General features: G+C 41.0%; 1 protein-coding gene across 10 annotated transcripts in view; it reads left to right on the forward strand.

Annotated features, from left to right (window-relative positions):
• Lims1 (LIM zinc finger domain containing 1) overlaps positions 1 to 22,571 on the forward strand; it is a 113,192-nt gene extending 90,621 nt beyond the window's left edge. For 8 of the 10 annotated variants that reach the window (XM_057751095.1, XM_057751097.1, XM_057751096.1 and 5 more), the window contains exons 3-11: positions 1,980 to 2,046; positions 4,601 to 4,721; positions 6,179 to 6,328; positions 7,471 to 7,621; positions 9,541 to 9,633; positions 15,996 to 16,044; positions 18,255 to 18,330; positions 18,505 to 18,694; positions 19,298 to 19,392. In XM_057751095.1, coding sequence (XP_057607078.1) covers positions 1,980 to 2,046; positions 4,601 to 4,721; positions 6,179 to 6,328; positions 7,471 to 7,621; positions 9,541 to 9,633; positions 15,996 to 16,044; positions 18,255 to 18,330; positions 18,505 to 18,652 — 855 coding nt within the window. In that variant the 3' untranslated portion in view covers positions 18,653 to 18,694; positions 19,298 to 19,392. Of the gene's footprint in view, positions 1 to 1,979; positions 2,047 to 4,600; positions 4,722 to 6,178; positions 6,329 to 7,470; positions 7,622 to 9,540; positions 9,634 to 15,995; positions 16,045 to 18,254; positions 18,331 to 18,504; positions 18,695 to 19,297 lie in introns of all 10 variants that reach the window. The other 2 variants (XM_057751094.1, XM_057751091.1) reach the window with 1 other exon arrangement.
• The last annotated feature ends 572 nt before the right edge of the window (positions 22,572 to 23,143 follow it).

Raw genomic sequence — 23,143 nt, forward strand, 5'->3', positions numbered from 1 at the left:
TGAGGCTAACACAGAGCATTGATGAGAAGCTCTGAGCAGGACTGGAAAGATGGCTCAGTTGTTACAAACACTTGAGTTTGCTTCTCAGCACCCATGTGAGGCAATTTACAACTGCCACACATGTACCCATACATGTATGATACATGCTTCCTCACACATATTTATATTTTAAATAAAAAGATCTTTTTGAGCTATAAGCATGGTTATCTTTCCAGAATATTGTAATTCAATGAATTAGTATTCAGTTCTTTGTACTATGTTTCAAATATCTTATCATCTTATTAAGAAAGAGTTTGGGCCAGGCGGTGGTGGCGCACGCCTTAAATCCCAGCACTTGAGAGGTGGAGGCAGGTGGATCTTTGTGAGTTCTAGACCAGCCTGGTCTACAAGAGCTAATTCCAGGACAGGCTCCAAAGCTACAGAGAAACCCTGTCTTGAAGAAGGAAAGGAAGGAAGGAAGGAAGGAAGGAAGGAAGGAAGGAAGGAAGGAAGGAAGGAAGGAAGGAAGGAAAAAGGGGAGGGAAAAGAAAGAAAGAGAGAGAGAGAGAGAGAGAGAGAGAGAGAGAGAGAGAGAGAGAGAGAAAGAAAGAAAGAAAGAAAGAAAGAAAGAAAGAAAGAAAGAAAGAAAGAAAGAAAGAGTTAGGGTAGGGTTCAGTGGTTAAGAGAATTTACTGCTCTTAGAGAAGACCTGGACTTGAGTTTCAGGACCCATGTAACTTGGGCTTACAACTGCCTCTAACTCCAGTTCCAATGCCCTCTTCTGGCTTCTGTGGGCATCTGCTCACACAGGCTCACATACATACAAATAAAATTTTAAAATAAGCGAATGAATTTTTAAAAATAGTTTACTCTCATAAAGATTAATAATGAGTTGTTTCTCCAAATAAAAGAAGTTGTGACCTTAACAGTATGCTGTGAGCTTAAATAAACAGCAAAACAATAGAGGTTTGACTCCCAGGAGGCACCACGAGGACACACCCACATTCACACCGTGGTTACTCAGCAAGCCAGTAAAGTTATTAGCATTTGAACACCTTCAGTCTGGAGCTGTAGTCAGTGTTCTTAACTCAGGTGATATCCTACTTCTCACAATTTATTTCTATAAAATATTGGCATATATATTATATATATGGCATATATATATATATATAATGTCTAACTAGGAAAAAGTTGTACCTTGAGTTCTGGTAAGCTATATTTGGCACGGGCCCATGAAAAATATTTGGAAGGAATGGGCAGCCATGTTCATCTCCACAATGCATGCTTTCTAAGGAATATAATTATGTTTTTATTTGGGGCTGGACATTTGTTTTGGTTTGTTGAGACAAGGTTTCCCTATGGCCTCAGACTCAAAATCCTCCTGCCTCAAATATCTTGGATTACAGGTATGTAAACCACTATGCCTGGCTGTTTAGTTTTCAAGTCTTTATTGGTCACTTAAAATAGTGACATTAAGCCAGGTATGGTGTTGCATGTCTTTAATCACAGCACTAGGGAGGCAGAGGCAGATGGACCTTTGTCAAGGTCAATCTGGTCTACAAAGAGTTCTAAGCCAGTCAGGACTACTTATTGACTTTGTCCCCCCAAAATAATTAAGGAGCTAAAGAGATGGCTCAGTGGTTAAGAGCATCTGGAGGACCCAGGTTTGATTTCTACAACCCACATGATAGCTCACAATTGTCTGTAACTCCAGTTTTAGGGGATCTGATGCCCTCTTTTGCCTCCGTGGACATCAGAAGTGCAAGGGGGTACAGACATACATTCAAGTAAAACACCACACACATAAATAAAAATAATTTTTAAAAATTATGCTAGAATATGTACACCTTGTAAATATTTAGGCTTTCAGTAATAATTTTTAGATACTGACCTAAAATAATGAGGGGAATAAACCCTTTTGTTTGTCTGTTCATGAAATAATTTCTTTCTGTGTTTGTTTCACATGTGTAAGTTCATGGCCCTTGTGTTTTTTCTTTCAGTTTGAAGGAAGGAAGTACTGTGAGCATGATTTCCAGATGCTCTTTGCTCCCTGCTGCCACCAGTGTGGTAAGTTTTACTGCTGAGTATAAGTAAAAAGTAAGTCTCACAATCATAAAATTCACTGTTTCAGTCTCTAATGTTACGACAAAGCACTCTGACTTGAAAGAGCTGAAGGGAGGAAAGGGCTTATTTCATCGTCTACTCCCAGGCCGCAGTCCGTCCATCACTGAGGGGAGTCCGGCAGGAACCTGAAGCAGAAGCCATGGAGGAATAGCTTCGGACTTCAGCTCAGCTGCTGTTCTGTATTTCACAGTCCAAGCAATGGTGCTAGTAATAGTAAGCTGGGCCTTCCTAGATAATTAACAATCTAGACAGTTCCTACAGACAGGCCTAGAGGCCAGTCTGATCTGGGTAATCCTCAATTGGGACTCCATTCTCACATTCCCTAGGATGTGTCAAGTTGACTGACAGTTAAAGCTAGCTAGGGCGGTCATTTAACGCTAGAAAGTGCAACATTTTCTTTAAGATGGTGCTTATACATAACTATAAGAGATGCTTTATCTGTCTTCTCTGTATCGATAGTATATATCAAACTAGAGAAAGTCCAAAATCTGGAGAGAATTGGTTTCTATGAACATGGGAGAAGCATGTAGTGAGCCTTCTGCAGTGCTTTCCCACTACACATAGCCGACTTGCTTGTGGTCTGGCCAGAGAAGAGACAGGGAATATTTCAGCTGAGTTGATAAAGGTGCTTATGTGTAATGGCATTTCATTTGTATTTTAATAAATAAAGCTTCCCTGAAGATCACAGAGTAAAATAGACCCACTGATCAGCCTTACTGACCAGGCAGTGGTAACACACACCTTTAATCCCAGTAGCCACACTAGTTTGCCATAGAAACTGGTCTTTAATCCCAGCCCTAGAGAGGATTATAAAACAGGAGGAGACAGCTCTCAGACACAGTCTCATTCTGAGATTCCTAGAGGCAGGATCGCCATTTTGGAGGGTAAGAAGAGCCAGTGGTTGGCTGTTTTGCTTCCCTGATCTTCGGTTGAACCCCAATTTCTCTCTCTGAGTTTTTATTAATCGTGCTTCCCTTATGTTCTTGACTCACTTACTGTGGCCACCTCAGTGGTGGCTCGGCTAGAGCGTGTCTAGGGATTGGAGACCCTGAATTAAATGTTTAAGATGCTTAGTGAAGGAAGTCAGTGTGAATTATGAGAAAATGTGGCAGGCCAGTCATGATCCCAGCACTCTGAAAATAGATGCAGGAGGATCTCTGAATTTGAGGCCAGCCTGTTCTCCATAATAAGTTTCAGTCCAGTCAGGGGTGCATAGTGAGACCCAGTCTGAAAACACAGCAGTAACAAAAACCAGAAAATGTGTGGTAGAGACTGAAGTTATAACATTCAGTGATACAACATGCTCAGCCTTTGTTCAGTCCTAGGACACCACTGTGGGGTGTGAGAATAAAGGAAACAGTGTGTTGATTTCAGTTGTCTGTTTCAACAATGACCATAGACAACCAAGAGGCACTGGAGGAGCTCATGACGTTTGGAATTCAGAGATACGATAAAAAGTTTTAAATGTGGCTACAAAATAGAAAATGAGGACTCAGATGAAAGAAAGATCATTTGTCTGCTCTCTTACTTCAATAGACATAGTGTAAAAGGCTTTCTCGTAAATTAGGCTGGTGGGCTGGAGAGGTGGCTCAGAGGTTAAGAGCATTGATTGTTCTTCCAGAGGTCCTGAGTTCAATTCCCAGCAACACACAGTGTCTCACAACCACCTGTAATAAGATCTGGTGTCCTTTTCTGGCTTGCGGGAATACATGCAGGCAGAACTTTGTATACATAATAAATAAATAAATAAATAAATAAATAAACGAATTAATGAATGAATAAATGAATGAATAAATAAATCTTTTTTGGGCTGGAGAGATGGCTCAGAGGTTAAGAGCATTGCCTGCAGCCGGGCGGTGGTGGCGCACGCCTTTAATCCCAGCACTCGGGAGGCAGAGGCAGGCGGATCTCTGTGAGTTCGAGACCAGCCTGGTCTACAAGAGCTAGTTCCAGGACAGGCTCCAAAACCACAGAGAAACCCTGTCTCGAAAAACCAAAAAAAAAAAAAAAAAAAAAAAAAAAAAAAAAAAAGAGCATTGCCTGCTCTTCCAAAGGTCCTGAGTTCAATTCCCAGCAACCACATGGTGGCTCATAACCATCTGTAATGGGGTCTGGTTTCTGGCCAGCAGGCATATACACAGACAGAATATTGTATACAAAATAAATAAATAAATAAATAAATATTTAAAAAAAATAAATCTTTTTTTTTTTTAAAAAAATGAGGCTGGTAACAGAGACCTGTAATCCAGATACATGGGAGGCTGAGGCAGGAGGATCTCAAGTTTGAGGGAAACCTGAACAGCTCACACAAGGCCCTGTGTTGGAAGGGAAGATTCAGAGTGCTGGAGATGGGATGTAACTCAGGCAATGCAGTGGCTTCGCATTTGAGGAGTGCTAGTCAGTCCCTAGTCCCTAGTAAGCCCTCCTTAAACACTTGCCCCTTTTATTTATAGCAAATAACACCTCATGGCATTGTTTGTTCTTTACTTCCCCATAGGTGAATTCATCATTGGTCGGGTTATTAAAGCCATGAACAACAGCTGGCATCCTGAGTGCTTTCGATGTGACCTCTGCCAGGAAGTGCTGGCAGACATAGGGTTTGTCAAGAATGCTGGCAGGTAGGACTGTTAGCCAGGTTTATTTTGGGGTTAAGCTCGTTAAACCTCTCAGGGTCCAGAAAGATTCGCTGTTGCAGGGAAAGAGGTCTGAGGGGTAGAACAAACTGACTTGAGCACGTTCCTCCTGCATGTTTCTTTATTCCATGAGGAAAGGAAGGGAAGAAGGAGAGAAGGGGGAAAAGAGGAGCCTTCTCCACAAGGCTTTCAGTTTATATATGCCTACAGACAAGTTAGCAATTACAAAAGAGGTAACAATAGTATCAGACAGGCATTTTCACAATCACAAAAAAATAAAACCAAAAACCAAACTGGGTCTCTGATGTGCTTTACTTCTAGAGGGGCGTGGCTGTGAAGCTCCTCAGTGGCTGGGAACAACACTGGTAGCCATCCTGACCTAGGGGCTTGGTTTGCATTAAAGAGAATCTCTTTGGGGGACTTTGCTTTTGACTCCAGCAGGGTGCCCAAGTGAGATTTTTTTTTCTCTCTGAAGCTAGTTTTAGTGACTCAGGCCTTTTTCCTGTATAAACAGCTAGTAGTTTCCTGGGCTATGATCTTATGTTAACTGAAACCAAGGTGAAGGGAGAATACAGAATACTAGTGATGTTTTTTAAATTAGAGCAGAGGGCCAGTAGATTCCACCTTTCTGAGTCTGCTGTTAGAGCAGACAGACTGCCTCCTGTTTGGGGCTCTGTTCTTATTAGTGAGTGCTGTCAATAAAGTGGAGAATAGTTTTATTATACTTTGGCTGTGAGAACAAGGTTTGACTGAGTGAATGCTTTCACACCAGGGCTTCGCTGGGGAAGTATTCGGTTGCCCTACAGGAAAAGTCAGGTTTATAAACTGCTGGGATCCTATAGAAGGGAGAAATGCCGTGATTTCACAAGATTTCTACAGAATTGGCAATGATTTATCCAAAAGACAGGTGTTCCCACAGCTCTACATAACAGGTTACTCCGTGTGGAGAGTCCATACTCCTATGGATTTGTCCAATAGATGTGTCAGCTGAACATTTACTAATACTTGTGCATTCACCACAGACTTTGCCATCCTTTTTGGATGTAGGTGGACAAAGGAATTGTTCAAGACTCATGCATTTTCCCTAGAGAGTCTGAGGTACTTCTAGGGTATGAGAACACAGAACTAACCATGCACTGACTTGCTTAGTACCCTGGGAGATGACCCCAGAGCTTAGTCACGGGATCTGTTACTGCATGCCTCCTGTTCTGCCAGTGAGATACGGGCAGTGATAAAGTCCACGCGTATCTGTGGGCTATTAGTGGAACAAACTTTTCCTGCACTTTGAATCTACTAAGACTCAAACTAGAAAACTAAGTACAGGAGATAGTTTTCTTTAAAAAAAAGAAGTTTCATTAATATCTATTTAGAGATATGAGAGGTATATTTCTAATGATTAAAAAGAACTTAAGATTTTAAATTTCCATTTTGACCCTGTATAGACACCTGTGTCGTCCATGCCATAACCGTGAAAAGGCCAGAGGCCTTGGAAAATACATTTGCCAGAAATGCCATGCCATCATTGATGAACAACCTCTGATCTTCAAGAATGACCCTTACCATCCAGACCACTTCAACTGTGCCAACTGCGGGTATTACAGTATTTTCTCTAACATTGTGTATAACAGTAGAATTGAAGTGAAGGAGCAGTTACCTATGTTTCTGTTAGTGCAGCAAACTGCTTGACTTGTTTTATTTTTGGTGTGTGTGTGTGTGCGCGCGCGCGTGCATGTGTGTGTGTGTGCGTGCGTGTGTGTGTGTGTGTGTGTGTGTGTGTGTGTGTGTGTGAGATGGAGCAGGAGAGATGGCTCAGTAGTTAAGAGCACTGACTGCTTTTCCTAGCACTCACATGGCAATATACAACCTTCTGTAACTTCAGTTCCAGGGGCTCTAATGCTCTCTTCTTGCCTTGCAGGCACCAGGCACACATGTAGTGCCACAGACATACATACAAAGTACCTATACACATAAAAATTTTAAGGCCCATGATGAATTACCAATATAATTTCTTTTCTTATTATTTTTATTTTAACACCTTATTTATTCTTTGATAATTTCATATGTGTCTATAAAATGTTTTAATGAAAATCACCCCCATTCTGCTCTCTTATTCTTGTTGTTTTTATAGTCCACTGAGTTTAATTAGGATTGCTTGCAAGTACATAGCTGTGGAGTTATTTCCTGGATGATGAACACCTTACCAGTGGCTATACCCTGGAAGATAAATGATTCCCCTTTTGCCAGCAGCCATTAACTACCAAGAGCTCCTCAGCTAAGGGTGGGGCCTATTGTGCCCCTCACTCAATATAATTTATATTTTTATGATATTAAACACCTGTGTATCCCAGCCTGTCTCCAAGTTCACAGTCTTTTTTCTCAACCTCCCAAGTGTTGGGATTACAAATGTGGACTACTGTTCCTGAACCCAGCACTGTGAGTTTTAAGGAAGACAAATGGACTGAAATGTAATATGTTACTATATTATACAGCAGTGATAAACAGGACTGAAATGACTGTGCCTGACCTCTTCTGTGTCTCACCTTTAATAAGACACTGGTAACAACCTGAAACCCAGGTTAATTCAGGTTTCTCAGATCACCATTAATGAGAAGGTAGAAATTATTAAGGGATTGTTAGGATTATATCTTTTAAAATCTTATTAAGAAATTCCACTACCTCTGTTGGGTAACTGCTCAACTGTACAGTAGTATTCAATTATGTCTTTGGTGGACAGGAAGGAGCTGACTGCTGATGCCCGGGAGCTGAAAGGAGAGCTGTACTGTCTGCCATGTCATGATAAGATGGGGGTCCCTATCTGTGGCGCCTGTCGGAGGCCCATTGAAGGGCGAGTAGTGAATGCCATGGGCAAGCAATGGCATGTGGAGGTAAGTACAGCACTGCCAAAGGTGGCCAGTACTTTGTTTCTGTGCCTCAAGTACGCCTGCAAGATAAGACCAGTTTAAAGACTAAATGTTGATATTTTTAAAAAACAGTTGGTTTTTGTCCTAATCTGTTTCTCTATCACTGTGATATAAAAACAAAAACTGCCCAAAGCAAGTATGGTGGCATACTTCTTTAATCCGAGCACTTGGAAGGTAGAACCAGGAGGATATCTGTGAGTTCCAAGCTAGGTAGTGAGTTCCAGGTCAATCAGGACTACATAGAGAGACCCTGTCTCAAAAACAACAAAACAAATAACAACAACTGACCAAAAGCAACTTGGGAGAAGAAAAGATTTATTATGGATTACAGGTTATTGTTCTTTGCAAAGTGAAGCCAAGTCAGGAACTCAAGTCAGAAACCTGGGTGCAGAAACCGGAGCTGAGACCAAGGAGAAATGCTGCTTCTTGGATTACTTCCAGGCTCCTTGTCGCCAAGCCACCTTCCTTAGACAGCCCAGGCTCCCTTGCCCAGGGATGGCACCTCCCACAGTAAGTGTCAATTAGCAAGCCTGAAGATACCCCACAGACATGTCCACAGGCCAGTCTGGTGGAAACAGCTTCTTGTTACAGTCTAGTTTGTGTCAAGTTGACAGAGACTAACCAGTACAACTTAATAGTAAACAAAAATGTAGACCGCTGGAACATGACCGCATAATGCAGAATGTGTACTTTGTTCTTAAATCCTTCTTGAGGCCGGGCAGTGGTGACACACACACACCTTAATCTCAGCACTTGATAGGCAGAGGCAGGTGGATCTCAGTGAGTTCGAGGCCAGCCTGGTCTAAGTGAGTTCCAGGACAGCCAGGACTGTTAGACAGAGAAACCCTGTCTCAGGGGGGAAAAAAATCCTTCTTGAGGACAGGAGTGTCACATGCAACAACAATTAGCTTTCTCAGTTACAAATACTACTGGGGTGTCCATCTCCTTTCATGTGTATTATTTAATAGTTTGTATTTTTTAAAGATGATTTTATTGTAATTGTGTTGTAATTACAATTATGTAATTGTACCTGCATGTGTTGCTGGTGTCTGTGAAGGTCCGACAAGGTCATCAGATTCCCCCAAAATTGGAGTTAGGGATAGTCGTAAGTTTCAATACTGGTGCTGGAAACCAAACCCAGACCCTAATCTAGAGCTGCAGGTTCTTCCAACCGCTGAGCAGTTATCTTTTTGGTTTTTCAAGACAGAGTTTCTCTGTGTAGCCCTGACTGTTCTAGAACCCACTCTGTAGACCAGGCTGGCCTTCAATTCACAGAAATCTGCCTACCTCTGGTCCCCAGGACTGGAGTTAAAGGTGTGTACCACTACTACCTGGCACTGAGCGGTTATCTTAAGGTAACCCATTAGAGCCTCATAGACATTAGACCATAAAAGTAGCTGGTCTTGGGGGCTGGAGAGATGGCTCAGAGGTTAAGAGCACAGGCTGCTCTTCCAGAGGTCCTGAGTTCAATTCCCAGCAACCACATGGTGGCTCACAACCATCTGTAACGAGATCTGGCGCCCTCTTCTGGTGTGCGGGCATACATCGAGGCAGAATGTTGTATACATAATAAATAAATAAATCTTTAAAAAAAAAAAAAAAGTAGCTGGTCTTGCCAGGTATGGTGGCACACACCTTTAATTCCAGCATTCAGGAACCAGACGCAAGTAGCTATTTTTGAATTCTAGGCCAGCCTGGTCTACACAGCAAGTTTTAACATCAGAAAGTTATAAGATCTACCTAGTGAGGTGCTATCACACAGGAAAATGGGAGGCAATCTGCTTATTAATCTTACTATCTTTTCTAAGAATTGGTTAACTTTGAGGTTACTTTTTTAGATAAATCATGGCATCTCGAAAAAAATCTATTCTTTGTTTTTCCAGCATTTTGTTTGTGCCAAATGTGAAAAGCCATTTCTTGGACATCGCCATTATGAGAGGAAGGGCTTGGCCTATTGCGAAACTCACTATAATCAGGTAATGATTATCCTTACTGATACTTGATACATGCAAATCAAAACTCATCAATGTTTTGACTGTAGAGAAAGCACCTAGTCTACAGAGATGTGTTTTAAATCTTTGAGTTACTTTCTAAATAACATACCAACAATATCTATGTATCTACCTTTTCCCATAATCTCCATTTGCTTCCTCTGGGTACATTTGATTTTACTATATAAAAATAGACCTTTGTATCAAACATATCTTTTTTTTTTTTTAAAGATTTATTTATGTATACAATGTTCTGCCTGCATGTATGCTTGCAGGCCAGAAGAGGATTCCAGATCTCATTGCGAATGGTTCTGAGCCACCATGTGGTTACTGGGAATTGAACTGAGGACCTCTGGAAGAGCAGTCAGTGCTCTCAACCACTGAGCTATCTTTCCAGCCCCTAAAACACATATTTTTATGTACAGATATTTATGTACATTTAAATGTCTATAGTTTTGTTTTGTTTTTGGTTTGAGGTTTGCTTTTTTTTTTTTTCTTTTTCATTTGCATTTGCCCAAATGTGTGTCTGTTCACCCTGTATGTGCAGTGCCTGTAGGGGCTAGAAGAGGGCATTGGATCCTCTGGGACTGAAGTTATAGATGATTGTGAGCTGCTACATGAATGCTGGGAATTGAACTTGGGTCCTCTGGAAGAGCAGCCAGTTCTCTTAACTATAGAGATGCTGCTGCAGCCCATAGATAGGTCTATGAATAATATTTATATTAGTTCTTTGAGAATTTCATACAGTGTTTTGATCATCCACTCCCACCTCACTCTAGTTTATTCTCCCAGATTGACCCCCACCGTCCTACACCCTACATCTACTCTAGTTTCTGCTCCATTTACATCTGGGTGTGGGGCTATCCACTGGCACATGGTCAACTTACAGGAGCTACATTTTTTTCCCTCTCTTTATGTTAATGATTTTTTATTGATCTCTACATTTTTCTCTGCTCCCCTCCCTGCCTCTCCCCTCCTCTTCAACCCTCTCCCATGGTCCTCATGCTCCCAATTTACTCAGAAGATTTTGTCTTTTTCTACTTCCCGTGTAGATTATATCTATGTAAGTCTCTCTAGGGTCCTCATTGTTGTCTAGGTTCTCTGGGATTGTGATTTGTAGGCTGGTTTTCTTTGCTTTATGTTTAAAAACCACCTATGAGTGAGTACATGTGATAATTGTCTTTCTGAGTCTGGGTTACCTCACACAAAAATGATGTTTTTTAGCTCCACCCATTTGCCTGCAAAATTCAAGCTGTCATTATTTTTTTCTTCTGTGTAGTACTCCATTGTGTAAATGTGCCACATTTTCCTTATCTATTCTTCAGTCAAGGGGCATTTAGGTTGTTTCCAGGTTCTGGTTATGACAAACAATGCTGCTATGAACATAGTTGAGCACATGTCCTTGTGGCATGGTTGAGCATCCTTTGGATATATACCCATAAGTGGTATTACTGAGTCTTGAGAAAGGTTGTTTCCAAATTTTCTGAGAAATCGCCACACTGACATCCAAAGGGGCTGTACCAGTTTGAACTCCCACCAGCAATGCAGAAGTGTTCCCTTTACCCCACAACCTCTCCAGCATAAGTTGTCATCAGTGTTTTCGATCTTGGCCATTCTTACAGGTGTAAGATGGAATCTCAGAGTTGTTTTGATTTGCATTTCTCTGATGACTAAAGATGTTGAACATTTCCTTAAGTGTCTTTCATCCATTTTAGATTCCTCTGTTGAGAATTCTCTGTTTAGGTCTGTATTCCATTTTTTATTGGATTATTTGTTCTTCTGATGATCAATTTCTTGAGTTCTTTATATATTTTGGAGATCAGACCTCTGTCTGATGTGGGGTTGGTGAAGATCTTATCCCATCCTGTAGGCTATCGTTTTGTCTTGTTGACCGTATTTTTTGCTTTACAGAAGCTTTTCAGTTTCAAAAGGTCTCATTTATTATTAGTTTTTCTCAGTGTCTGTGCTACTGGGTTATATTTAGGAATTGGTCTCCTGTGCCAATGCATTCAAGGGTACTTCCCACTTTTTCTTCTATGAGGTTCAGTGTGGCTGGCTTTATGTTGAGGTCTTTGATCCATTTGGACTTGAGTTTTATGTATGGTGATAGATACGGATCTATTTTCATTCTTCTACATGTTGACATCCAGTTATGTCAGCACCATCTGTTAAATATGCTTTCTTTTTTCCATTTGATATTTTTTGCTTCTTTGTTAAAAATTAGGTGTTCGAAGATGTGTGGATTGCCGGGCGGTGGTGGCGCACGCCTTTAATCCCAGCACTCGGGAGGCAGAGGCAGGTGGATCTCTGTGAGTTCGAGACCAGCCTGGTCTACAAGAGCCAGTTCCAGGACAGGCTCCAAAACCACAGAGAAACCCTGTCTCGAAAAACCAAAAAAAAACAAAAAACAAAAAACAAAAAAAAAAAAAACAAAACGAAGATCTGTGGATTAATATCCGGGTCTTGATTCAGTTCCATTGGTTCTCCTGGCTGTTTTCAGTACTGTAGCTCTGTAGTAGAGTTTGAAGTCAGGAATTGTATGCCTCCAGAAATTCTTTTATTGTACAGGATTTTTTTGGCTATCCTGAGTTTTTTGCTTTTCCATATGAAGTGGAATATTGTTCTTTCAAGGTCTGTGAAGAATTTTGCTGGGATTTTGATGGGCATTGCGTTGAATCTGTAGATTGCTTTTGGTAAGATTGCCATTTTTGCTATGTTAATTCTACCTACCCAAGAGCATGGGAGATCTTTCCACTTTCTGGTGTCTTCTTTAATTTCTTTTTTCAAAGATTTAAAGTTCTTGTCATACAAGTCTTCCACTTGTTTGGTTAGAGTTACTCTGAGATATTTTATGCTATTTGTGGCTATTGTGAAGGGTGATGTTTCTCTGATTTCTTTCTCAGCCCTTTTATCATTTATGTACAGGAGGGCTACTGATTTTTTTTTTTTTTTTGAGTTAATCTTGTATCCTGCTACATTACTGAAAGTGTTTATGAGTTGTAGAAGTTCCTTGACACAATTGTTGGGGTCACTTATGTAAACTATCATATCATCAGCAAATAGTTTGACTTCTTCTTTTCCAATTTGTATCCCCTAGATCTCCTTTTGTTGTCTTATTGCTCTAGCTAGGACCTCAAGAACTATATTGAAGAGATATGGAGAGAGTGGACAACCTTGTCCTTTTCCTGATTTAAGTGGGATTGCTGAGAGTTTCTTTCCATTTAGTTTGATGTTGGCTGTTGGCTTGCTGTATATTACCTTTATTATGTTTAGGTATGTTCCTTGTATCCCTGAGGAGCTACACTCTTTTTTTTTTTCTTTTTTTTTTTTTTTTTTTTTGGTTTTTCGAGACAGGGTTTCTCTGTGGTTTTGGAGCCTGTCCTGGAACTAGCTCTTGTAGACCAGGCTGGTCTCGAACTCGCAGAGATCCGCCTGCCTCTGCCTCCCAAGTGCTGGGATTAAAGGCGTGCGCCACCACGCCCGGCCAGGAGCTACACTCTTAAGGAAGGTTCACTCTCCTAACTCCAGAAGCCATCAACTGTCTTAGCTCCTCAGTTAGGGGTCAGGTAGAGTAGCAATCTACGGAAGTTTTGGGTCAGGAAATGAGGCGTTGGTGCTGCCTCTCCATCCACCATTAAAGGATGGAGAAAGCTCTGGACCAGGTCACCGAGCCATGGCATCAGGAAGCCTTCCACATCCAAGAGAGAAAGAGAGAACTGTGCTACCTTTCCTCCTCCCTTGCTTTTTAAGAGGTCGCGTATCCCCAAAGAAGACCGTGCCCATCGGGCTGGCCCCCTCCATTCCATTCATCATTAGACCGAATGGCAAATTCCCACAATAATCACGACTTTTATATTTTGGTTGTGAGCCATCACTCCAGCCCCAGGGCTTTAAATAGTAAAAATTTGATGCAGTCATGTTCCTTTACCCAGTATGTTTCAATGTATATTTCCCTAGAGTACAAATCTTTTTTATATAGCACATTTATCTGTATTGTTACAATAATTTATTCCAGTTTGTGAGATATTTTACTCTTTTGGTTTTTTCAGGAGCCCACCACCCATCTCCCAAATAAATCAAACGGAGGCTTATTATTACATGTGAATGCCCAGCCTCAGCTTGGCTTGTTTCTTGCCAACTTATCTTAAATTATTCTGACTACCTTTTCCCTCTGGGTTTTTCTCTTTCTTCTATATGTCTTGCTTTCCTTCTTACTCTGTGACTTGCTGGGTGTTTGGTCCAGATGTCCTCCTCTCCTTTTCCTCCTCCTTCTCATTTCTCCTCTCTGCCTGCCAGCCCCGCCTATCCTTGCTCCTGCCTCACTATTTGCCATTCATCTCTTTATTAGGACCATGAGGTGTTTTAGACAAGCACAGTAACACAGCTTCACAGAGCTAAACAAATGGAGCCGTAGCTAAAGTTACACACCTGAAAATATTTCCCAACACTTATCCCTTAGGCATTTACTTATCTATTTATCTAGAGACAGGGTCTCACTGTATTACTGCAACAGCCTGCCAGGTGTTGGGATGCATCACTGCACACAGCCCAGTAATGTTCTTTTTTTTTTTAAATATTTATTTATTTATTTTTTATTATGTATACAATATTCTGTCTGTGAGTATACCTGCAGGTCAGAAGAGGGCACGAGACCTCATTACAGATGATTGTGAGCCACCATGTGGTTGCTGGGAATTGAACTCAGGACCTTTGGAAGAGCAGGCAATGCTCTTAACCTCTGAGCCATCTCTCCAGCCCCCCAGTAATGTTCTTTTGTTGTTGTTATTTTGTTTCTGTTTTTGCAGACAGGGTTTCTTTTTGTAGCCTCGACTGTCCTGGCCCTCACTCTGTAAACCAGTCTGGCCTCAAATTCACAGAGATCCACCTGCCTCTGTCTCCTGAGTGCTGGGATTAAAGGCGTGCACCACCACCAGGCTTTAATAATGTTCTTATAGCATTTTTGTTTCCTGCTTTAAGACTAGTGTTATTCTAGTATTGTGATATTTCTTTAGCATCTTCAATATGGAACATCTCCAGTCTCCTTAATTGGTTTCTTTTCCCTTGATCTCCTCTACTGGTTCTCTGTTACTATTCTGAGGCTGTGGCTCTTGGCTAGAATCTGAACAGGTAGTGGTGGTATGTCCTCCTTAGCGCCTCTCCTCTGTTCATTACTGCTCCATTGGTGCCCATCCAGGCTTGGTGTTGGCCCTGTCTACACTGTGAGTTGCTGTTTCCCGCTTCTTTATATCCAACAACCTGTGGACAATCACTTTCTGACTGAAAATGTCCTGCTTTTCGGCAGGTTTTTTTTGTTGTTGTTGTTCTTTGTTTGTTTTTTAGGTTTGGTGACATGCAGTAATTCTGCATGATTTGGTTGCAAATGATACTTACCCTTTCTAATGCCCTCTCTGCTCAGTTGGCCATTGGCACTCTGCTTGAACATCTGCCATCCTCCCTTCCTGGGCATAGGGTTGTTTATCCAGTTATCTGTAAGGATTTCAAGGTTCTTGGGGTTTTTTTATAAATTATTTTGGTGCTCAAATTGTCACCAGGAAAAATATGTTTAAGTGATGAAAAGTGAATGATTTTTTTATTGTAAGTAATCAATTACTAATTTTCTTTAGTAAGAATAAATTCTAAATTTAGTTGCTAGCCAATTGTTTTTCACTGGTAAACAGGAAGGACAGAGATGGTATGAATACTTATTGTTAAAAAACTTAATTTCAGGGCTAGAGAGATGGCTCAATGGTTAAGAGCACTGGCTGAGCCGGGCGGTGGTGGCGCACGCCTTTAATCCCAGCACTCGGGAGGCAGGGCAGGCGGATCTCTGTGAGTTCGAGGCCAGCCTGGTCTACAAGAGCTAGTTCCAGGACAGGCACCAAAGCTACAGAGAAACCCTGCCTCGAAAAACCAAAAAAAAAAAAAAAAAAAAAGAGCATTGCCTGCTCTTCCAAAGGTCCTGAGTTCAATTCCCAGCAACCACATGGTGGCTCACAACCATCTGTAATGAGATCTGGCGCCCTCCTCTGGCGTGTGGGCATATATGGAGGCAGAATGTTGTATACATAATAAATAAATAAATCTTAAAAAAAAAAACTTAATTTCAGGGGCTGGAGAGATGGCTCAGCGGTTAAGAGCACTGGCTGCTCTTCCAGAGGTCCTGAGTTCAATTCCCAGCAACCACATATGGCTCACAGCCATCTGTAATGAGATCTGATGCCCTCTTCTGGCCTGCAAACATACATACAGACAGAACACTGTATACATAATAAATAAATAAATCTTTTAAAAAACTTAATTTCAACACACTTTGAGCTTTCACCACTTGTTCTCATCTTCATCCTCAGCTATTTGGTGATGTTTGTTTCCACTGCAACCGCGTCATAGAAGGTGATGGTATGTATCTGTGGGAGGATGGGACACTGGCATAAAAACACTTGGGTGGAATGACAAGAGAAAGAAGCTGATGGGCTGTGATGTGGTTGTTATCAGTTGTTCCCTCTTGGTATGCTTCTCAAGTGCGCTACAGCAGAGAGCTGGGCTAACGAGGCAGAACAGCTGCTGTGAGCTGTGTACCGACTAACCAGGCAGGCAGATTGGCTACAATGTGGGGAAAGCAGCTGTGTTTGCTAATGGTCACTAACCAGCCCTGCCAGAGTTCTAAACAACACTGTTTACCGCATGCTTTCTAGTTCTCAGTAGACATCACCTAATCAGGAAATGCTTTGTGGAAAACCGTAGTTAGTAGCAAGGTTAGTCCGGGAGCCATCTTTAGTGCCATGGCAAATCAGCTTAGCTGTGGGGACACTTGAAAGGACAAAGGAAGTGTGTCATCTTTTTTTTTTTTTTTTTTTTTTGGTTTTTCGAGACAGGGTTTCTCTGTGGCTTTGGAGCCTGTCCTGGAACTAGCTCTTGTAGACCAGGCTGGTCTCGAACTCACAGAGATCCGTCTACCTCTGCCTCCCAAGTGCTGGGATTAAAGGCGTGCGCCACCACCGCCCGGCGTCATCTTTTTTTTTTTTTTGGTTTTTCGAAACAGGGTTTCTCTGTGGCTTTGGAGCCTGTCCTGGAACTAGCTCTTGTAGACCAGGCTGGTCTCGAACTCACAGAGATCCGTCTGCCTCTGCCTCCCGAGTGCTGGGATTAAAGGCGTGCGCCACCACCACCCGGCAAGTGTGTCATCTTTCAAACACCCCTCACAGTCAGATAAAGTCTGATGTTTAAAATTTTTTATCTGATTCATATTTCTTTGGTGGGCCAACAGCAGTAGAGACAGAGACATAGCAGAGAGGTTGTTGGGTGTCAAGCCGTCAGAAAAGCTCATCTGAAGCACATGGGACAGGTTGGCTACTACCCACCGTCCTGAGAGGGGATAGTATTTGGTGTCTCCAGTTTGTAAGTAAAGAAAAATTAAAAGCTAAAAAAGGCAAAATAGGGCTGGGCAGATGCCTCAGAGGGTCAATACCTGTGTGATCACGAGAGCAGACTTCTGTCCTCAGCACTGTCAGTGCTGCCTGTGCAGTGCCACCTGAGCAGGCTGACGACCAGCCTGGCTGTAGTGGCTGCTCTGAGCTCAGCTAAGAGACCTTTCCTCAACTAAGAAGATAGAGAGTGATCAAAGAAAATTCCCGTGTCAATGTCAGGCTTCTTTTCACATAGATCCACAGATGCCTGTGTACCCACACATGCACCGAACACAAAGATAAATGTGAAAAAGAAAAAAGGGCTTAAATTGAAAGCTATCTCTTTTTGTTTTTTTTTGAGACAGGGTTTCTTTGTGTAACAGTCCTAGCAGTCCTGGAACTAGTTCTTGTAGACCAGGCTGACCACGAATTCACGGAGTTCTGCCTGCCTCTGCCTATCAAGTGCTGGGATTAAAGGCATGCACTGGTGAAACCTATCTTTTTTTTCTTCTTCTTCTTCTTTTTTTTTATTTTTTTGGTTTTTCGAGACAGGGTTTCTCTGTGGCTTTGGAGCCTGTCCTAGAACTAGCTCTTATAGATCAGGCTGGCCTTGAACTCAGAGATCCGCCTGCCTCTGCTGGGATTCAAGGTGTGCGCCACCACTGCCCAGCCATCCTATCTTCTTAATAATGTTTAAAAAAAAGTAGCTAGGCTTTTGGTGGCATATGCCTTTAATCCCAGAACTCAGAAGGCAGACACAGGCAAAGCTCTATGAGTTTGAGGCCAGCCTATTCCACATATAGTGAGTTCCAGGACAGCCAAGAGCAACATAATCAGACCCTGCCTCAAAAATCAAACAAAAGTGAAAAAAAAATAGCCATAATAAAAAATTAGATTTGTTGGAAGCATGTTAATAGCATTAAGGTTTTTGACTGTGTTTTTGCAAGAAAAAAGACCTCTTACCATGCTTGGTGATACACAGAATCAGGGAAGCTAAGGTGGGGAGATGAGGAGTTCTCTCTAGCCTGGGCTACAGAGTAGGACTCTGTATCAGAAATAAAGGAACCTATCAAGAAAGAAAGCTTGAGCTCCTCCTTCAGGTACCTGGGAACAGCCTTCTTTGTTCTTTCGGGTTGAAAACTGAAGCCCCTCTTTCCACAGTGAAATGTTCCCATGTGATTGGATCTCTTTTTTTTTCCCTAGTGGTCTCTGCACTCAACAAGGCCTGGTGTGTGAGCTGCTTTGCCTGTTCCACCTGCAATACCAAATTGACGCTCAAGTGAGTCCTTAGTCTAGCCCATCTTGACTGCTCAAGCTAAAAGTTTTCAGATGCCTTTTAGAATCTAAAAAGGGAAGTGATTGATGCCTGTCTCTTCTTTCTCCTGAGTCCTTCTAAATGTAAATGTTCTTCTTTAATTGTTCCTGTTCTGTCCCTTCTTTGTTCTACTCAAAGGGATAAGTTTGTTGAAATTGATCTAAAGCCAGTCTGCAAATACTGTTATGAGAAAATGCCAGAAGAGTTTAAGAGGCGACTTGCCAAACGGGAGAGAGAAGCAAAGGATAAGGACAAGCAGAGAAAGAGAAAGCCAGTGTGTCTGTAAACGTTCTGTCCCTTCCACGTCATTCTCATTGCTTCTCCTGTGGTTAGTCTTTTAGGATGCCGCTCTTTTCTGCTTGTGTTTTTTTTTTTTTTGCATGTTCTTGTGGCCACTGGAGATTGAAATACTTGTCCTGTGTAGAGTTCGTTCTTTTGCCTATTACAGTATAAAACTTATAATGACATTCATACTTAACAATGGCTTGTGTGCACATGCTTGTCCCATCTGTGGGCATAACTAAACCATTTTCCCAATGTTTTCTTAGAACAAAAGCTATTTTGTAGGCAAAAGTTTAAATCTTCCTACTTCAGCCAGGTGGTGATGGCACATACATTTAATCCCAGCACTGAGGAAGCAGAGGCAGGCAGATCTCTGTGAATTTAAGGCCAGCCTAGTCTCCCAAGTGCTGATATTAAAGGTTTATGACACCATTGCCTGATTTACCAATCCTTCTATACATTTACTACATTCAGAATTGAGATTAGAATTATAGTTCTTTGCTGACATGAATATAGATATTTTATATAGTATGTTATATGGTGTCTTATATGTAGTTTAGCAAATTTATGTCACATTATCTGTGTGTGTGTATGTGTGTGTGTATGCTGGATACATTTCCACTAATTTTTTATATATAATTATCTTTAGGAATAAATTTGTGGAGTTTGACATGAAACCAGTCTGCAAGAAGTGCTATGAGAAATTTCCATTGGAGCTGAAGAAAAGACTTAAGAAACTAGCTGAGACCTTAGGAAGGAAGTAACTTCTGGTTTAATCAATATTACTTAGCTTGAACCACCCTTAACTAAAGATGCATCAAAGCATTAGAGAGAATTTTTTTTCATTTTCCTTTTCTGATTTAAAAAGAAAAAAAATGTTTATTCCCATGTAAAACACAGATGAAATCAGGACTTTAGTCTTAGCAGTCTGTGGACATTAAATGCTATATAGCAGAATAAAAAAAGAAAGAAAAGAAAAAAAAACATGTTAAAGGATAATTTTAATTAATCCCTGTCCTCCAAGTAAATTTGACTCTTCAAAATTAAAGCTCTCTGCTCCACGAGCCAACGCTGGGTCCGTGTGGAAAGAGAACTCATTCCCACGAGTTGTCTGCTCACCGCCACAGTCACCTGAGTCCTGGGCCAGCCGTGGTGAGCCTTGTTTCCAAAAACGAAAAGTGGCTGTGCACGTGATGGTACCTGTGTGCTAGTATCTGTGCTTCATACATAATCTGACTTGCCTCGCCTTAGAAAACTGCATCCCCTAATCAGGAATGCTAGATGTTTCATATAATACCAAATAAAAATAAATACTTTGACTAAGATTTATAAAGAGTCAGCTTTTACATGGCTCAGATTTTAAAAAATAATTTCTCACTCATATACTGGAGAAGGCTATAAGAAAGATAAGTAAACTACCAAAATAATTCCTATGCACTCCTAGTGTGTTTATCCAGTTAGTGTTGTAAAAGGAACATGCGTATTACTAAGAAGCAAAAATATTTCAAAAAGACTTGAATTTTTGTCAAATCACTATGCTTAGTTTTCTGTTTTGTTCTCCTTAGGAGCTTCTTTCTTTGTACAGTTACTTAATACAGTTGCTGTAACTACTGGTATGTCTTTTACATTGTTGAGCAAAACAAAGCTATACCAGTTATCTTGAAAATACTGCACACTTTTGATATTGGGAAAATGAATCATTTTTAAAAATATGTTATACAATTATACTTTTAAGCTAATGTAAAATATGTAGTATTCAAATAGGACATGAGATGAACTATTATGCAGCTTGGAATGTATCACTTTCAAAAGTGGGTGTGAGTCAGGAATAGCAGCACTGGCCTTTAATCCCTGCACTCTGCACGCAGAGGAGGACAGAGCTCTGAGAGTCCCAGGCCAGCCGAGGACTCTTGTTTCAGAAAATGTGGCTGTGCACATTATAGTACCTATGTGCTAATATCTGTGCTTCACACATAATCTGACTTTCCTTGCCTTAGAAAACTGCATCCCCTAATCAGGAATGCTAGATGTTTCATATAATACCAAATAAAAATACTTTGAGATTTGTAAATTTAGAATCATTCATCACTGATAAACTTTAAAAATTCTTTCTCAGGAAGCCAGTGGAAACTAATACTTGTCTTCTTATTAGAATGATGTTGATACATGTTTTAGGTTTTTTCATTTCAAATGTTGTAATTGGGTTTTATCTACTATAAGATAGTAAAAAGGTATAAATGATACTTTCAGATTGAAAGAGAGTGGTAAGAATATTAACTTCAGCTAAAACTCAGTTCTATTTTATGAAAGTTTTTATCCTGAAATGTCTGGACCATTCTTTTTGTATAAACTTAGTATGCAAAAGTATGAACATTTTAAAGATGTTTCTGTTGCTAACATGTTACTTTTTTTTTCTAAGTTACCAAGATACATATAGCCAACATTGCTGGGTATGGTGACTCACACTGTCGTCTCCGCACTTAGGAAGCAGGAAGATTGCCATAAGTTGGAGGCCAGGCCTAGTTACAGTGTGAGATGCTGTCCCCCAAGACACCCCCAGAAACAACAACACTAGTATATCATTTTGCCATTAAGGCTATCTCAGGGGCCTAGGAAATAGCTCAGTCAGTAAAGTACTTGGACATTAGGACCTGAGTTTGACCTGGAGGTGAGCAGATCCCCTGTACTCACTGGGTTGCCAACCCAGCCTAACTGGTGAGCCCCAGATCTAAGAGGCTCTTGCTTCATTCTCTGAAATGAAGCAAGGTGGGCGGCTCCTGTGGAATGACACCCAAGATAGACATCTGGCCTCCACGTACACATATACTTATCACACATTCAGAAATACATACTCAGACATATATACAAAAAAGGATATCTCAGGATGCTATTACTCTGCCATTAAAATGTTTGTAATCATGAATTTTTTAAAATACTTGGTTATGCACATTATAGAATGAATACATTTCTGCTTTCAGATAACTAACTTGTAGCCACTTTATTTTTTAATTTTCTTTTGGGATTAAGAAAATTATAAGTGATTTAAAACAATACATGCTTTGTGTTTGTTTAGCAGTTTAAAATTGTCTTTGACAATAAGAACCAAAATTACTTCAGTGTGCCTTTGTCAGCTAATAATGACAAGCAATGAGTACCTTAAAAGTGTTTATGAAGTATTATACACGCATTTAGGCAAGTAGAATTTGTAGTCTAGGGTCTTGATGCTATGTACCTCACTAGCTATACGAAGCAGAAAAGCAAGCATTCACATGCTTCCTTCCCTCATCGCTTTGGAGATGTATGGCCTGGCCATTGCTTACACATCTTACATGTCATCCGTAGCCAGAGTCCCCGCCGCCGTCTTTGCTCAGTCCTCTTCAGACAGGAGTACTCATCAAGTTTGACTTGGTGGTTATATGATACTTCATCAAGAGATGGTGCTTCTCTCTGTGGGAGTATCGTTGGAGCCCTTAGTGAAGAAGAAGATGGAGAGGTTTAAGTGGGGCAAAGACAGACTTGGTCCAGTTCCTATTTGTTGTTGGGTTCACTGGCTGCTGGCATTTGCTAGTGGACATCTCTGTTTGAATTTTTAGGGGCAATCTGAAATAATTGTGGTTATAACATTTTTAAGCGCCCTTTTTGTCCTTAGTTCTCCTAATATAATGGGGAAAATGGAAACACATAAAATATTTTTTGTGTCATGTTCAAAGTCTTATTAACACTGTCTAAAATAGGACATTTTGCCTCATCCGTTTGCCAAAGTAGCCAATTCCAAGTTAAGGAAACTTTGACATAGGCTGACAATATTCTTGTGTTTTATTTTAGAGTGTAAGCTTAATGGCTGGAAATTATATCAATAATTGTGCTTTTTATGTAGCAACCATTGCTGTATACTTTTGGTGCTTAATAAATGTTCATAATTATCCATAATGTGTTATGTGTCATTTAGTTTGACCTCTTTGAAGACTCTAATATTTAGTGTGATATCGTAGAAATATTCACATATATGGGCAAAGTCTCCTTGCAGGAGTGTAGATAACCCCAACAACATCACAGCCAAGTCATACTTAGCATAGGACAGCCTCCCCAAAGCTGCATAAATGGAGCCCGCACCCTTAGTTACCTTTCTCCTGCCTACTCTAGCACTTCTCACAACCGTGTGCACTGGGGCTGAATCACACGCATCTGTGGGTGTGTTGTGCAAGAGGGACTGAGTGACTGTGTCTCAGGTGAGGGCCTAATGACCTCCCGACACTCCTGCTGTGAGGAAACTACGTAGCCTGTCTTGCGGGAGATCTTGCGGGTAATCAGCAGCTTTGGTTAAGATGATGTTTGCTGGTTTACTCCAAGGCTAGCATTCCACAATGCCACAGAAAGTGTTGGATGTCAGGATAAATGCTAATGTTTTTCAGTTCTGGGGACCCATCCCAGGCCTGGCCTTGTGTTGCTTGATATACCAATTCATTTTCACATTGACCAGGTGCCTGACAAGAAG

This window comes from Chionomys nivalis, chromosome 19, assembly GCF_950005125.1.
Source record: "Chionomys nivalis chromosome 19, mChiNiv1.1, whole genome shotgun sequence".
In the NCBI taxonomy this organism is placed as follows: Eukaryota; Metazoa; Chordata; class Mammalia; order Rodentia; family Cricetidae; genus Chionomys; species Chionomys nivalis.